Below are 15,417 nucleotides of genomic sequence, written 5' to 3' on the forward strand. Positions count from 1 at the left end.
CTTAGATTTTCTTGGGGCTGGCCAGATTGGAGCAGTCTTGAGTGTAACTGGCCAGAACTGCGATGACGATCTGGTACTCGATTGACGAAAGAAAGCTCTGAATGACCCGTCCTTGTTTTTCCCTGTCCTTTTTTTGTATTTTCTAACTGTCTGGATGTTTTGTTGTCACCTGTATGTTCTTGTTCCATTTTTTGTTTTGTTTTTTTCTATATCTACATATAGTGGCATATGTACACTTTTGGTCTCCTGTATGTATGTATATATATATATATATATATATATATATATATATATATATATATATATATATATATATATATATATATACACACACATATATATATATATATATATATATATATATATATATATACACACATATATATATATATATATATATATATATATATATATATATATATATATACATACACACATACACACTCACATACATGACATGCTTTTTCGAATTTTTGTCTACAAAATTTCTCTCAAAACAACAGAATTTGAGGCCCTTATGAAAAATACTGGCCCAAACTACTGCACTGGAATTAAACTCAGAACTGTGCACTTGCAAACCGAAGATCTTAACTACAGAGCCATACCTGTGTCCATTTTTGCACAACTTATTTTCTAAGAGATATTTACCTTTTTTTTTTTTTTTTTACATCTGTTTTCATGGACATCAAAACTGAAATTAAGTAAGTAATGTTAATAAAATATATTCTAAGTGCTGCTATACTTTAAGGTGATATTATTGTGGTGTTACTACTTATTTATTTATTTCAATGACCAATTTTTGATTTCATCCATTCCATCATTATATTCGTTAAATATAATGAGTTGTTGATGAATTGATTAAAGTACCAAATTCATGCCTGGTAAATAAAATCCAGTGAAATGTACAGGTTTGTTTATGAAGGCACAGTACTTAGCTTAACCCGTTTGACTGAAAAATACTTACTCTTTCAAATAATGTAACTTTAGACTTTTTTCTCACTTCAGCAAAGAAAACTTTATAAAATATATGTAACAGTTGTGATCAACGTAGATATTAGGCAGTTAATTGTTCCAGATTTGTTTGATACTAAACTTGTATCCAGTTAATGAGTTCATTTACAATTTCTGTTGGCAACTAGTTGATGTTAAACAACTTTGGCTATTGTGTAAAACTTGATCGGTTACTTCTCTATTTTTAGTATTGTTATGTTGTTTTGTATAACTGACTAGTTTAGGATTTGTCGAGAATCATTAATTCTAAGCAGTGAAGTTTTTCTTTTTTTTCTTTTACTATTTTCTATTTCTCTAGACTGAAGGTTGTTCTAATATATCATTAATCATCCAAAAACAAGAAACTTCTGATGTACCAACCAGTCATGGATGTGAAACCCAGGATCATGTTGGTTCTGAAGTATCACCAAATTACAGTTGTGAAGTTAAAGAGGAAATACAAGCCAGCTCTATAGACCACGGTTACTATTTGAGTCATCACAAATCAGAAACTGGTGAGCTATGCCGCATCAAAACGTATTGGGTTTTCTTTTAAATATGTGCTACTTGATGATAATTAAAAAAAAAAAGTTCTGAAGAGTAGACACTGTTTTAGTTGGATTAGAAGTAGTGAATCATGACTTGTAACATACGTAGTGATTTGGAATTTTCAAGTTGATCTAACAAGTGGAGCTTGACATGGTTCTATCTTGAAATAATGTTTGCATTTAGTTTTGTTTCAAATGGGGACCTTTTGGTTTTGTTTCATTATTTTCAAAAGGTAATGTGAATGTTTTAGTCTGATTACAACAGGTGGATACTTGAGTTTGATTACTACTGTAGAAATTGATTAAAACCAAAAAATCTGAGTAGATGAAACCATCTCATTTTTTGTGCCACTAAAATTGGTGGACTGGGTGGGATTTGATGATAAAACTTTTAATCCTGATGATTATTATTGAAGCTGATCCATAGGAAAGAAATTTGTGTGTTGCACTTTGTCATAAACTTTGCTAGTATTGATTTCTAACTTTGGCACAGATTTCACTGTTTGGAGAAGGGTACAGATTGATCACTAGTAATGATTGGTACTTCAACACTGCAAAGATGAAAGGCAAAACTGAATTCAATGGGATTTGAATTCAGAACATTAAGTGCGGAAACTAAGTGCTGTAAGGTGTATTGCCAGACATCTTACAACCAGTCCATCACCTTTTATAAACTTTACTTATATTGAATGCAATCATCTTGATTTTACTATGTAACTAACCACATCATAAAGGGATTGAATTTAAAGAACCCTTATAGATGGTGTAAATTTTTTCCATTTGAGAAGGGGCAGACTATGAAAGGATTTCAAATATTCTTTTCTACTGTAGGCACAAGGCCTGAAATTTTGGGGAAGGAGCCAGTCAATTAGATCGATTCTAGTATGCAGCTGATACTTAAATTATTGACCCTGAAAGGGTGAAAGGCAAAGTCGACCTGGGAATTTGAACACAGAACGTAAAGACAGATGAAATATTGCTAAGCATTTTGCCCGGTGTGCTAATGTTTCTGCTAGCTCGCTGCCTTAAAAGGATTTCAAATATTGATAAAAGATGGAAGTTGATATTTAGGTTTTAAAAGCTATATCCTGTTGTGTAGTAATGTATTTCTTGGTAAACCATTGTATAGGGCAGAATGTCATTCTGTGGATATCTAAAGGGATGTGAATAGATATAGCCCATAATGTTATAGACATATCTTCATTGTTATTTCAGTATAAAGATAGTCATATTTGATATAAAATGTTTAAAATAGTGATTTAAAACCTTTATAGATTTTAAATTAGCATTAAATTCACATTTATTGATATTTATTGATATTTTCTTTTTAGTATGGTTTAATGACAAATTCCTGATTTTATCTGTGTGGAATTTATTACTGTTTATATTTGCAAGTTTGTTGGATAAAGGATGTATAAAATATAAGTTAGAAATGAGAACTACAACAGACTGTTGATAGGAATTACATGCATTTTATGTATACTAGCATATAGGACATAGTGTCAGTATGATTTAATAAGATACTGCATTAAATTTTAACAAAATACTTCATTAAAAATAATTTTCTTTTTTCTTTAGACATCATTATATTGTTGAGACTAAACATTAAGTTTTGTCACTTATCTCTTTTATTCTAACAGATAAAATGGTTTCTTGTACTTTTTATCTTGATCTTCAGTAACCATTATTTGAGATTTTGAGTTGTGAATTTTATAAACTGAATTAAACTGTTTAATTGACTAACTTGATGTGTTTTAGGTCTTTGTTTACATTCTTACATTTGGTGCATGTTATTATTTTCTAGGGTTTGTTGGTCTTGTAAACCAAGCTATGACCTGTTACCTTAATAGCCTGTTGCAGACTTTATTCATGACTCCAGAATTTAGAAATGCCCTGTACAGGTATCAGCTCTTTTAGTCATTTGATACTCTTTGTTCTACAAGCTTATGTTTACTAATTTATGTATTAACAGTGTTTTGTGTATCTCTGGATCTATTATGTTCTAAGCATATAAATAAATGACATTTTTTTTTTTTAAATACCAGATGGGAATTTACTGGCAGCAAAGAAGAAGCTGTAAAGAGTATTCCCTATCAGCTTCAGAAACTATTTTTGACTTTACAGGTGAGTTTGTTATTATTGCTTAGTTTTTAATTTATTTTAGATTTATTTATTTAAAAAATTCACTTTTAGTTTATTGCTCATTGACAAATATGACCTACTGCTAATTACTCTTATTGTATTACTGCTGTTGTAATTCATCTAGGTTTGAGAGTTTGTTCTTGGTATGTTTCTGAAACATTTGTTCAAAATAACATTTTTCCACTTAGGTAGGCATGGCTGTGTGGTTAAGGAGGTTGCTTCGCAACCATATGGTTTTAGGTTCAGTCCTATTGCCCGACACTTACAGTGCAGACCTGTGGAATAAAGAAAACCCTTTATTTGTAAAACAGTAAAGATAACAACAGGAGAGGCATCTAGCTGTAAAATCCCTCCTCAAATAAGTCCTCATTTAACCTATGTCAACATAGAAAAATGGATGTTTGATAAAAGAGAAAATGAATATTTTTCATCCTTACATTTTCAACAAATGATCTCCTAAATCATACATCTTAATTACTCAGTATTTATGCAGTATTTGTAGACATGTTTCGGTGCTGGATGCCATTTCAGATACTAACAACTAAATTTTAATTTTATTAATCAAAACTCACATAAAAGGCAATCACAATTTTTTGTAACATATTTTAAGGTTGGACTTTATTTCAATAAAATTGCTTTTGAAAAATCTTTCGATCTCAAAAGTAGTAACTATCAATCAATCATTATTATCATCATCATTTTAATGTTTGTTTCCTATGTGTGCATGGGTCAGGTGAGATATGTTGAAGCAGCCCTTCCTCTTAACTGCTTTCAAGTAATATAGTATTCCCCCTCTAGTCTGGACATACTTTCCTGGAAAATTGCAAGCTAACCCCTCTGCCTGTTTGGTGGTGATGTTTGTTTACAATTCATGCATGATGTCAAAACAAGGCAACAGGAAAACACACACACGCAGAGCTTCTTTCAGTTTCCCTTTACCAAATCTACTCAAAGGCTTTGGTTGGCTTGGGGCTATAGTAAAAGATCCTATAATAAGGTGCCATGCATTAGGACTGAACTTAAAACCACATGGTTGTAAAGTGAACTTCTCAACCTCACAGCCTTTCCTGCACCTTTTAAGTGTAAATAATAGAGAAATCTAGTTTACTTATTTGACTTTAAACTGGATATAATGTGAAAATTGCTAATTTTACTGGCTTATAGTGAAAATCATTTAAAAATTCTGTGTAGTTTGTTTTATATATCATTCAGTGTTGTATTTACTAATATGAATGTTTTTCTGTTACCCTTGCAGACTAGTTGTAAAAGAGCCATTGAAACCACTGATTTGACTCTCAGTTTTGGTTGGGATAGCAGTGAAGGTATTAAATCATATAACATATTTTTCTTGTTGGATTTAAAATAAAAATAGACATTTTAATGTGCAATTTCTGAGCTCTGTAACTTCATAGGTTATATTGATAACAGATATAGTATTTTGTAACTTTATATCTGAGTTGGAATATTTTATACGAAAGATTTTTCTTTTTTCTTTTCATTATCTATCCTGTTTGGTTTTATTAGTGTGGCATCAGCATGACGTGCAAGAATTATGTCGGGTGATGTTTGATGCTCTTGAGCAGAATTGGAAACAGACTGACCAAGCACATCTAATTAACCACTTATACCAAGGCAAACTGAAAGATTATGTCAAATGTCTACAGGTAGATAACTTCACATTCTCCTTTCTCTTTTTTTTGTTTTTGTGGAATGAAGTAGGGGTGAATGTGTGGGGAGGGTGGGTAAAAAAAAATGAAATTTATTCTAATAAATAAGTAGTACACAACTTTAATGTAGTGTTATTGATAGTTCTCACTTATCTAGCTCTGGATGCAGTGTTACCTGTCAGTCTACTCAAAGTCTTTCTACATTCACTTATGTACCCAATACATTGCAATATAGCTTGTTGTGTATATATATCATCGTTCGTTTAACGTCCGCTTTCCATGCTAGCATGGGTTGGACGATTTGACTGAGGACTGGTGAAACCGGATGGCAACACCAGGCTCCAGTCTGATTTGGCAGAGTTTCTACAGCTGGATGCCCTTCCTAACGCCAACCACTCAGAGAGTGTAGTGGGTGCTTTTACATGTCACCCGCACGAAAACGGCCACGCTCGAAATGGTGTCTTTTATGTGCCACCCGCACAAGCCAGTCCAGGGGCACTGGCAACGATCTCGCTCGAAAATCCTACAGGAGCCAGTCAGGCGGTACTGGCAACGGCCACGCTCAAAATGGTGCATCTCATGTGCCAACCGCACAAGAACCAGTCCAGGGGCACTGGCAACGATCTTACTTGGCTTGCCGGGTCTTCTCACGCACAGCCCATTTCCAAAGGTCTCGGTCCGTAGTCATCACCTCGGTGAGGCCCAATGTACGAAGGTCTTGCCTCACCACCTCAGCCCAGGTCTTCCTGGAAATGACTTTAACCATATTTTATAGAAAAAGGAGAACATTTCTTTTTAGTTTATGTTTATGTTGCATGTTTGACAAGTTGTTTTGGTCATAAACAATTTATAGGCAGAATTTTTAATAAAAGAATTTGAGTAGATTGTATAAATATTCTGATTAAAAAATAAAATTTTCAATTTGAGTATCTGTTTTCTAAAACTATTGAAATACCTCCATGATATCACTAATACATATCAGTTAACCATTGTTATGTTTTTATTTATTTATTTTTTTAATTTCAAATATATTTCACAACTTAAATATTTTTAGAGTTAATCTGTTAACTAATGAAGTGTATTTCTGTTGTAGTGCTCTCATGAGAGTGCTCGAATAGATGCTTATCTGGATATACCACTTGTTATTCGCCCATTTGGTGGCAGTCAGGTGTATGGCAGTGTGGTGAGTATTTTCTTCTTTCATGTATCTCCTTCAATGTTTTCTTGGTCAGGTGTGTTTGAAATAAATTTGTGCATCTCTGAATTACTCTTTCCTTACCAAATGTTTTCTCTGGAACTGGGTTGAGTATCTATTTCCTTAGATAGGTTTTTGTATGTAAAACTCAGTCTAAAATTCTTCAAATGATGTTTATCAAATTATTGCACTGCGCCTTCCTGGCACTTGTGCCGGTGGCACGTGAGAAGTCATTCGAGCAAGATCGTTGCCAGTGTCGCTGGACTGGCTCCTGTGCAGGTGGCACATAACATACACCATTTTGAACGTGGCCGTTGCCAGTACCACCTGACTGGCCTTCATGCCGGTGGCACGTAAAAACACCCACTACACTCTTGGAGTGGTTGGCATTAGGAAGGGCATCCAGCTGTAGAAACTCTGCCAATTCAGAATGGAGCCTGGTGTAGCCATCTGGTTCACCAGTCCTCAGTCAAATCGTCCAACCCATGCTAGCATGGAAAGCGGGCGTTAAACGATGATGATGATGATGATTACAGAGAAATCAGTACAATGACCTGATAACTATGATCCCATCAAACTTCCTTTATATATAATAATGTTATTATGAGGCTTCCTGACTTTTGCTGCTGCTAAATTCCTTACTACCCTCATGTTGTCTTTCAAGACTTTTGAATCAGGCAATTTTAAATTTTTTTTGTCAAATGCATAAGTTTCTATGTGTATTTAGCATTAAAATAGTGGGATTGTTTCAAGAACAAACATGTAAAGAGAGTGAAGGACTGAACATTGTCGAGCACTTATAGAACTTCTCCTTTACCATTTGTCTAAGTAGGCCTATATAAGATAGTTATTTGTATTCACAATTGTTGCCTGCCTCCTCTCCCTTCACCCACTCCCTATTTCTTACTTCTCTGTATACGCTTGCAAACCCCTACCCATCCATGCTCCTTGTTTCTCGGTTCCCATTCACTTCTACTTGTACTATTAGGGGCCACTCAGACACCTCATCATCATAATTTTATCTTTTCAGTTCCACCCAATCAGTCTCACTCTCTCTTCTAAATGTGACTAGCCATATAACTCCTCTACATCTAGAAACCCACTCTACTCCCTGCTCTCATAATTGAGTTCCTGCATCTCTTAGCATAAAGCCCCCACTCTGAGTTCATAGTCTTGCAAGCTACGTTGTGACTCACTTGTGCTAGAGGCATGAAGAGAGCACCTAATACATACTGGATGGTGATTGTCATTGGAAAGAGGATCCAGTCATAAAAAACTCAAATCAGACATTAGAGCATGATGCAGTCCTTCAACCCATTGGATCCTCTTGAACTGTCCAACCCATGCCAGCATGGAACACGAATGTTAAACGATGATATATCATTTAATATTCATGTATGTATGTGTGTATATATATGTATTTCAAAAATTTAACAAAAACACAACAAATGGAAAATTTTACAAAAACATAACACAGAAAATTTGTAGCTAATTTCTCATCAGTCAACATCCAAAAGGTCCTTACAATTTCATGCCTTTAGTGTTGATATTGTTTACTATTGGTGGTGTCAGTAGCTTTTTGCCACTGACACTACCAAGTGTCAGTATTCCCACTGACATATTGGGAATAGCTAACGAACATGCAGGACAATGTCGGAAACAAACACAACAACATAAAATATACATATACAACAAAAAAAAAAGCTGTGTGGCCACAAGACTCATAGATATGGGGTAATGCAAAGTAAAATGAAAATGTCCTGTAGGACTGGAGACAAAAGAAGGACATATATATAGTTGAGTCTGTACACTAGTAGAAAAGTTCTACTCCATTGGTAAAAAAATTTACGAAAAGGTTGGGTATCTGAATTTTTGATAAAAGGCAATCTGGTGAGCTCTCATAGTAATTCTTGTGAGAGTTTGATCACATCCTTGTAAATTGGAAGTTTGATTGTTAAAATGGTAGCTGTTTTGTGTGGTAACATCTAGGTTGTTGGTAGAAGCTGTATCTGAGTTGATGATTTCATAGCTGGACAGTTAATGGACTGCAGATTTTTCTGTCAGATGTAATACTTGTTCATTCACATTGTTTTAAATTAATTTTGCATCATCTTGTGGCTTCAAAATTTTGATGTAATTGTTTATTTTTAGAATGACATTATAAGGTAGGTGTGAGAAGCCAGACCTGGCTGGTTTGAGCATAAAAGATAAAAAATATTTTGACCAGATATGGCCAGTTTAAATGCTAAAGTGTTAATACTATGTCTGTTGTTTGCTCTGAAGACAACCAGGAAATGGTGACTACAAGTCTCGGCTGTGTCAGCTGGTATACTGTGACTTGATACCATGTCTCTCAGTTGTCGACTGGCTTTGCCATTCTAGCTTGGGCTGAATGTCTGACAGTTAACCATTCCAGTTTGGTAGCCCCACCACTTACTCTTAGTATCAAAGTTGCCCATTAATATAGCATTGGTCTAAATTGCTGATCTGTCCAATAGTCATGAGAAATTGGTTTATTAACTGGTTGGTTTGAAATTTGATGATGATGGCATGTCTGTTACCACTAGTTTGTTTGAATTGGGGAACAGGCTTTGCGCCAGTTGATTGACTCAAAAAGTGATGATGTAGGCATGTAGTAACGCCGTGCGCATGCGTAGTCTCACGCATGCATGGAATTCAACATCCAAGCGTTCCCGCTTCATTCTTTCTCTTTCTCGACTGGCCGGCGATTGAGCATGGACGTGTCTAGCCTTCTCTCTATCTTTCGAACTCACGCCAGACAGCTCACATCTACATTCCGGCGTCTCAGCAACCATGTTCTCACACACAGAAGGCGTCTCAACAACCAAGAGTAAAGCTGTCTATTTACCTCCTTAAATAAATATTGTTGTGTTGATAGTTTGGAGTTCTGCGTTCCGTTCATTCTAATTTAATATAGGAAAGTAGGTGCACACCTAATGGTGTGTAACCACTATTCCTATAGTGGTGACCCTCCGACGTGATTCAAACACGCAGCCCGCTGAGCTATTTAACGTATTCCTATAACTGGTGACCCCGAGTACGAACAACTGCAGCCACGAAATCTGAACTAACCAGCATCATCATCGCCATGAGCAACACGAGTCTACTACCACATACCGCCGTCGCATCAACAGCCACTACCAACTACGAGCATCGCCCCCCCCCCCCGACGTCGCCAACAGCTTCAACAGGACATCATTACCACCGTCAACACCTTTACCACCACACATACAGAACACAGCTACAGCTATAAACCAGTTCCTGCGCCGACGTCTTCACCACCAATGTACTGTCTACCACAATGTCGTGCGCCAACAACCCCACCACCAGGGACACACCAGATCAACACACTCTGTTTTATCTTCACTGTATGAGTGGAATATCCACAGGTAACAGGTCGCAACTCGCATCGACGCTCAACTACAGCTCTGCCAACTGACCACAACTTCCTGAGTACAGACATTCAACTTGTGTAACTCTTATACGAACTGGATTTTTTCTCTACAGACACTTTTACTATGTTCTGTGTTTTTTTTCTCTCTCACACACACACTTGTGCACTCATATATTTTCTTTCCTTTCAGAAACATTGCATGCATGTATCTCACAAGTGTACATTCATTTCTTTGATTTTTCTTTGTGTGTGTTTGTGCCACATCTTGTGGGTGGTTTTCAGTGGCCATCCTGCCTCAGGCGTTCCTCCAAAAATTATATTATCGTGCGTTCCACACTGGCAAGGGGAGCCCTGTAGTAACGCCGTGCGCATGCGTAGACTCACGCATGCGTGGAATTCAACATCTAAGCGTTCCCGCTATTTTCTCTCTCTTTCTCGCCTGGCCGGCATGGAGCATGGACGTGTCAAGCTGTCTCCCTCCATCTTTCGAACTCACGCCAGACAGCTCACATTTACATTCCGACGTCTCAGCAACCATGCTCTCACACACAGAAGGCGTCTCAACAACCAAGATTAAAGCTGCATATTTTCCACCATGAATAAATATTGTTGTGTTGATAGTTTGGAGTTCTGCGTTCCGTTCATTCTAATTTAATATAGGAAAGTAGGTGCACACCTAATGGTGTGTAGCCACTATTCCTATAGGCATATCTGTTGTTAAATGATTGCTGATAAAAGAAAACTGCCAATTTGTGGATCTATGTTTCATTTACTGGGATACTACAAGTATAGTAACGTGAGGGATTTGCTGTACCGGGAAATAATTTGTTTTGTCTTTTATAGTTCTTTCTTTTCATATTCTATTTATAGGAAGATGCTTTGGCAGCTTTTGTACAACCAGAGACATTGGCAGGATCTAATCAGTACTTCTGTGAGAAATGTGGCCGGAAGTGTGATGCTCACAAGGTAAAAAGTCTCATTGAGTTATGTTTTATTGTTTTCTTATAAAATACTATGGAGATCAATATTGTCATAATTTATTTTCTCTTTTTAGGGCCTCAAATTTGTTTCTTTCCCTTATCTGCTCACCTTGCAACTGAAACGGTTTGACTTTGACTGCAATACAATGCATCGGATTAAATTAAATCATCGGTAGGTATAGAAATCTTAGAAAAAAATTTGCTTCACCATTACATTTTGTAATTAGGTATTAAACCTTTTGCTTAGTTTATGATCAATATTAATCATAAAGTAAAGACAAACATAATATGTATAGGGGATGACAGTGGTGTAAAGTGTCAAGCCATCCAAATGAAAGGATCTTGTTGAAGATGATACTGAAACAGTTATGATGTCCAACCCATGCATGCAGAAAAGCAAATTGTGCTGGTTTCTTGCACCTTCTGTTTGTTCCCTCCACTTCTCAACTCCATTTTAAACTGCAGCTTGAATTCATAATTCGGCTTGGCCTCAAAAAGTTTTCTTTGTCATTTTCATATACTTGACTCATGTTAATTAAGCTAGTTAATTTGCTATGTTGTGCATCAATTGTCAGCAGCAAAATTGAAATACTGTGTACATGTATTCAACTCAAGAAAATTAACTTGTTTGCAAAAAAAAAAAAAAAAAGCCAAATTTGATGGAAAGTGCTGAAATCTTTTGGCTGATGACTATTTTTATCTTCAGTCTGTTCATCAATTAATTAATTATAATTATTTAATTCATAATTAGGTATGTTACCTCAATTGATTTATAATTAGGTATGTTAAGTTTCATGGAGAAGGCATGAGACAAGAGAAAATGCTGGAGTGTGTGATAGAGTGGGTTAATAAAATTATTTTGGCATGAAAATTTGGTGACTTGAAAAAAAAAAAAAAGAGTATAATGTCTATAACTATTGAATATGTCTTGTTTTTAACAGGATGACATTCCCTGAAGTCTTGGATATTAATCACATGATAGAAGAGGTTGACTGTAATCTTAGTCATTCTGAAGGGCCCTTAGTTGAGGATATTAGACATCAGGCCATCAAAACCATGGAAACTAATGAACACAGCCAATTGGGTGGAGATATGTCAGATGAAGGTTTGTGTGTTGTCTTCAATTTATATCAATTATAAAATGTGCTTTACTTAAATTAGAAAACAAAACCTGTATATATATTCCTTTTACTTTTTGAGATAACATGGTTTAGATTTGCATAGTTTATTTCTGACAAATTTGGAAAATATAAAAAGGCTTTATGAACTTTACAATATCATTTCTGTTGACTTGAATTTCTTTTGAAAAATGTACTGAAACTTACTTCCATTAATTAATTTTATCAAAGTAAATAATGAACTTAAGTTTTAAATTTCCTTTCAACCAGTTCTTCACACTTTACAATTCCAAACTCATCAGATATTATAAACATTTATCACTGTTGGTAATTTCCTGTTGGCTTCATGGAAATTCTTGCAAATTTGTTATGTCTTTACAAGTACTTTCTCTCATTGCTCATATTTCAGTGACTTAGTTTTATTTCTAACATCAAAAGAATTTCTTCTGGTGACTATAAACTCAAGTTACAATGCTGTCACTCATATTTGCAGTAACTAGAAGAATATTCTTGATTTATGGTTATGGACAGAATCCTCTCATTTAGCAACAGGTGATGAGATAAACAAGATTGATTTTTATGTTTTGTTTATTAGAATGCATATGCACACATTTTGTATATAATCTTCTCTTCAAAAACTGGAAACAAAAATTAATACTAATTACCTAAACTTATTCTATTCACCTGCTGTTTTCTGAGTGTCTCTGATCAGTCATCATTTATTACCAATAGTTTCTTTCTGCCTATATTTGTACTTTGAAGTATTTCTAAGATCTAATTCTAATGAGAAGCATCATCATCATCATCATCATCATCGTTTAACGTCCGCTTAAACGATGATGATGATGATGATGATGCTTCTCATTAGAATTAGATCTTAGAAATACTTCAAAGTACAAATATAGGCAGAAAGAAACTATTGGTAATAAATGATGACTGCAATAAAATTTTATTTGTTACACATATTCATACTTGCTTTATTTTTCTCAGAATGAATTACCTGTTTTATTTTTGAATAATGATCAGCAAAAGAAAACTTTCAGACAACATTTGCGTTAGAGTATATATTTTTTATTCATTAAGATCATATCTCTTGCAGCAGAGATTAATTAACTAATATAAATGAAGTAATTTGAAGATTCGTTATATTAATCTGTTGTTAATTAGCAAAATAAAGCTTAGTGTTGCAAGCCCATTTAAGGAAAGACAATGTCATTTTTCATTCATTTTTAAAAATTGATTTTTAGCTATTGATGAAGGGATAGAAATTGAAACCAGCACGACTGCCACCTTAACCAACAGTGAGTCCTCTAGTCTAAGCAGTGAGTCTGCCACTAATGACAGGAATAGTAAAGAATCTGATGCCAAGGTTTGTTGCTTTTAATTTTAAATAAATTTATTTGATATATTTAAAGAAGTTTTATCATCATCATCATCATTTAATATCCATTTGCCATTCAGGCATGGGTTGGACAGTGTAACAGGAGCTAGCAAGCCAAAGAGCTGTACCACATGCCAATTGTCTGTCTGTTGGCATGGTTTCAACAGCTAAATGCCCAGCACAGGTGCTTTTTGTATGGCACCAGCACCAGTACGGTTGCCAAGTAGCTTGCAAGATAGAGACCTCTCAGCTGAGTGAGGGAGTGGAGCTGATAGAAGTAGATGTGTGCTAGGTGAGAGGTATAACAGGGGGACAGAGATAATGTTCTTACTATAGAGGAGATACTTGGGTATCCCAGCAGGACAAAGGAGAAAAGTGGGAGAGAGTTAGAAGAGAAACAGATGTTGTTGGAGATGTACTGGAGTCTACCCACAGGGAACGGTGGTGGGGAGTGTAAGGAGGACAGAGGGGGATAGAGATGGATGTTCCATAAGACTGTGAAGAAATGTTTAGAGGTGGGGAAGACATGACTAGCAAGTGATGCTCTTCATACACACTTCACAGAGTGTACTGGGTTCTTTTATTTTTTTTTCATGGCATCAACACTAGTGAGGTTGTCTTGTAACTTGCAAGGTTAAAGATCACCGATGGTTGAAAGAGGGAAAGAGAAAGTGATGAGTTTAGATGAAGTGTGAGGAAAGTTAAAGTATGATGGGGTGAAACACACACACATACACATACCAAAGCTTAGTAAACCTCACATTAAAATATTATACACATATCTGGAACAGTGTCTTTACACCCAAGCAGTCTAGGTTTCATCAAAAAAGCCATGTTACTGAAAGGCACTGAATCATTTCTCACAGGTGCTTCAACCATGAGCTTGCTTGCTTGCTTACATACATACATACAATCATACATATGTGCATGCATGTATGTTGTTTTCCCTCTCTACCTTTTCTGTTACTATTACAAAGATATCTACTCGTTCAAACTAGCTATTTGCATTCTATCCATGTAAGCCACTCATCTGTCTTACCTTCTATGTTTTCTCTGCAGACAGTGACTTGACAGGTTCACTTTGAATGTTAATCACATCAGTCTCACTAATCTGAGAATGCTTGCTAATGTCCTGGGTGTTGATCTACCTAGCTTGAGGGTTAAGCAAACAGATTCTTGTTTTATCTTCAGAAAAAAATTGAGAGATGAATCCTATCTGATTTCTCAACACAATAAGAATCAATATATTCTTGAGATTGCTGTGCATTGATTTAGCTGTGGGTTTCTTTTTTAAACTTCATCGAAAAATTTTACAATTTATTAATTTGAGTAAAATGTAATATTTGTTTATTTACAATATCAACAAGATATAGACCATTTTAAAAATGTACAAAATCTTTCTTTGTAGGGACCATATGTTTATGAATTATTCTCCATTATGATACATTCTGGAAGTGCTGCTGGTGGCCATTATTATGCTTACATAAAGTAAGTTTCAAGGAGTTAAATGTCTCCGTATAATCTTCTTCCAAATATGATTAGCTTTTCATAGGACATGAATTCTGATGTTATATTAACCAGCTTTGAGAAAATAGATGAGTGTTGAAATACTTGTGGAAAAAAAAAATGTTCTTGTTAATGATAAGAAGTTTTATTATTTTCCAAAGACAACTGTAATTTGGATTTTGATCCTTGAAGTTTGAGTGAAGATCGTTTATAGCTTAAAATTTCATTGTTAAAATGTTGAGCTACTTTATAAAATTTCTTTCAAAATATTAATTCAGAAATGAAATAGGCTGAATTAAAAACAATTTCTTTTCTTTGAACATTGAATGTAATGAAAGTTTAATTGAATATTTATAACTTGAACACAAATCTTCATGACTTTCAGATCCTTTAAAGATGGCCAATGGTACAGTTTCAATGACCAGCATGTTTCGAAAGTAAGTTGCACCTAAACCATTTGTATATTTATGCATTT

At 35.0% G+C, this 15,417-nt stretch overlaps 1 protein-coding gene across 4 annotated transcripts in view; it reads left to right on the plus strand.

Moving 5' to 3' along the window:
* LOC106879034 (ubiquitin carboxyl-terminal hydrolase 47) overlaps positions 1–15,417 on the plus strand; it is an 88,040-nt gene that overhangs the window by 44,894 nt on the left and 27,729 nt on the right. For all 4 annotated transcript variants that reach the window (XM_089352148.1, XM_014928438.3, XM_014928439.3 and 1 more), the window contains 12 exons: positions 1,310–1,505; positions 3,343–3,439; positions 3,584–3,662; positions 4,936–5,002; positions 5,205–5,344; positions 6,441–6,530; positions 10,828–10,923; positions 11,012–11,109; positions 11,879–12,042; positions 13,303–13,424; positions 14,845–14,924; positions 15,328–15,379. In XM_089352148.1, coding sequence (XP_089208274.1) covers positions 1,310–1,505; positions 3,343–3,439; positions 3,584–3,662; positions 4,936–5,002; positions 5,205–5,344; positions 6,441–6,530; positions 10,828–10,923; positions 11,012–11,109; positions 11,879–12,042; positions 13,303–13,424; positions 14,845–14,924; positions 15,328–15,379 — 1,281 coding nt within the window. The remainder of the gene's footprint in view (positions 1–1,309; positions 1,506–3,342; positions 3,440–3,583; positions 3,663–4,935; positions 5,003–5,204; positions 5,345–6,440; positions 6,531–10,827; positions 10,924–11,011; positions 11,110–11,878; positions 12,043–13,302; positions 13,425–14,844; positions 14,925–15,327; positions 15,380–15,417) is intronic.

The sequence above is a fragment of the Octopus bimaculoides genome, chromosome 1, assembly GCF_046866305.1.
Source record: "Octopus bimaculoides isolate indiv1 chromosome 1, ASM4686630v1, whole genome shotgun sequence".
NCBI classification, from domain to species: Eukaryota; Metazoa; Mollusca; class Cephalopoda; order Octopoda; family Octopodidae; genus Octopus; species Octopus bimaculoides.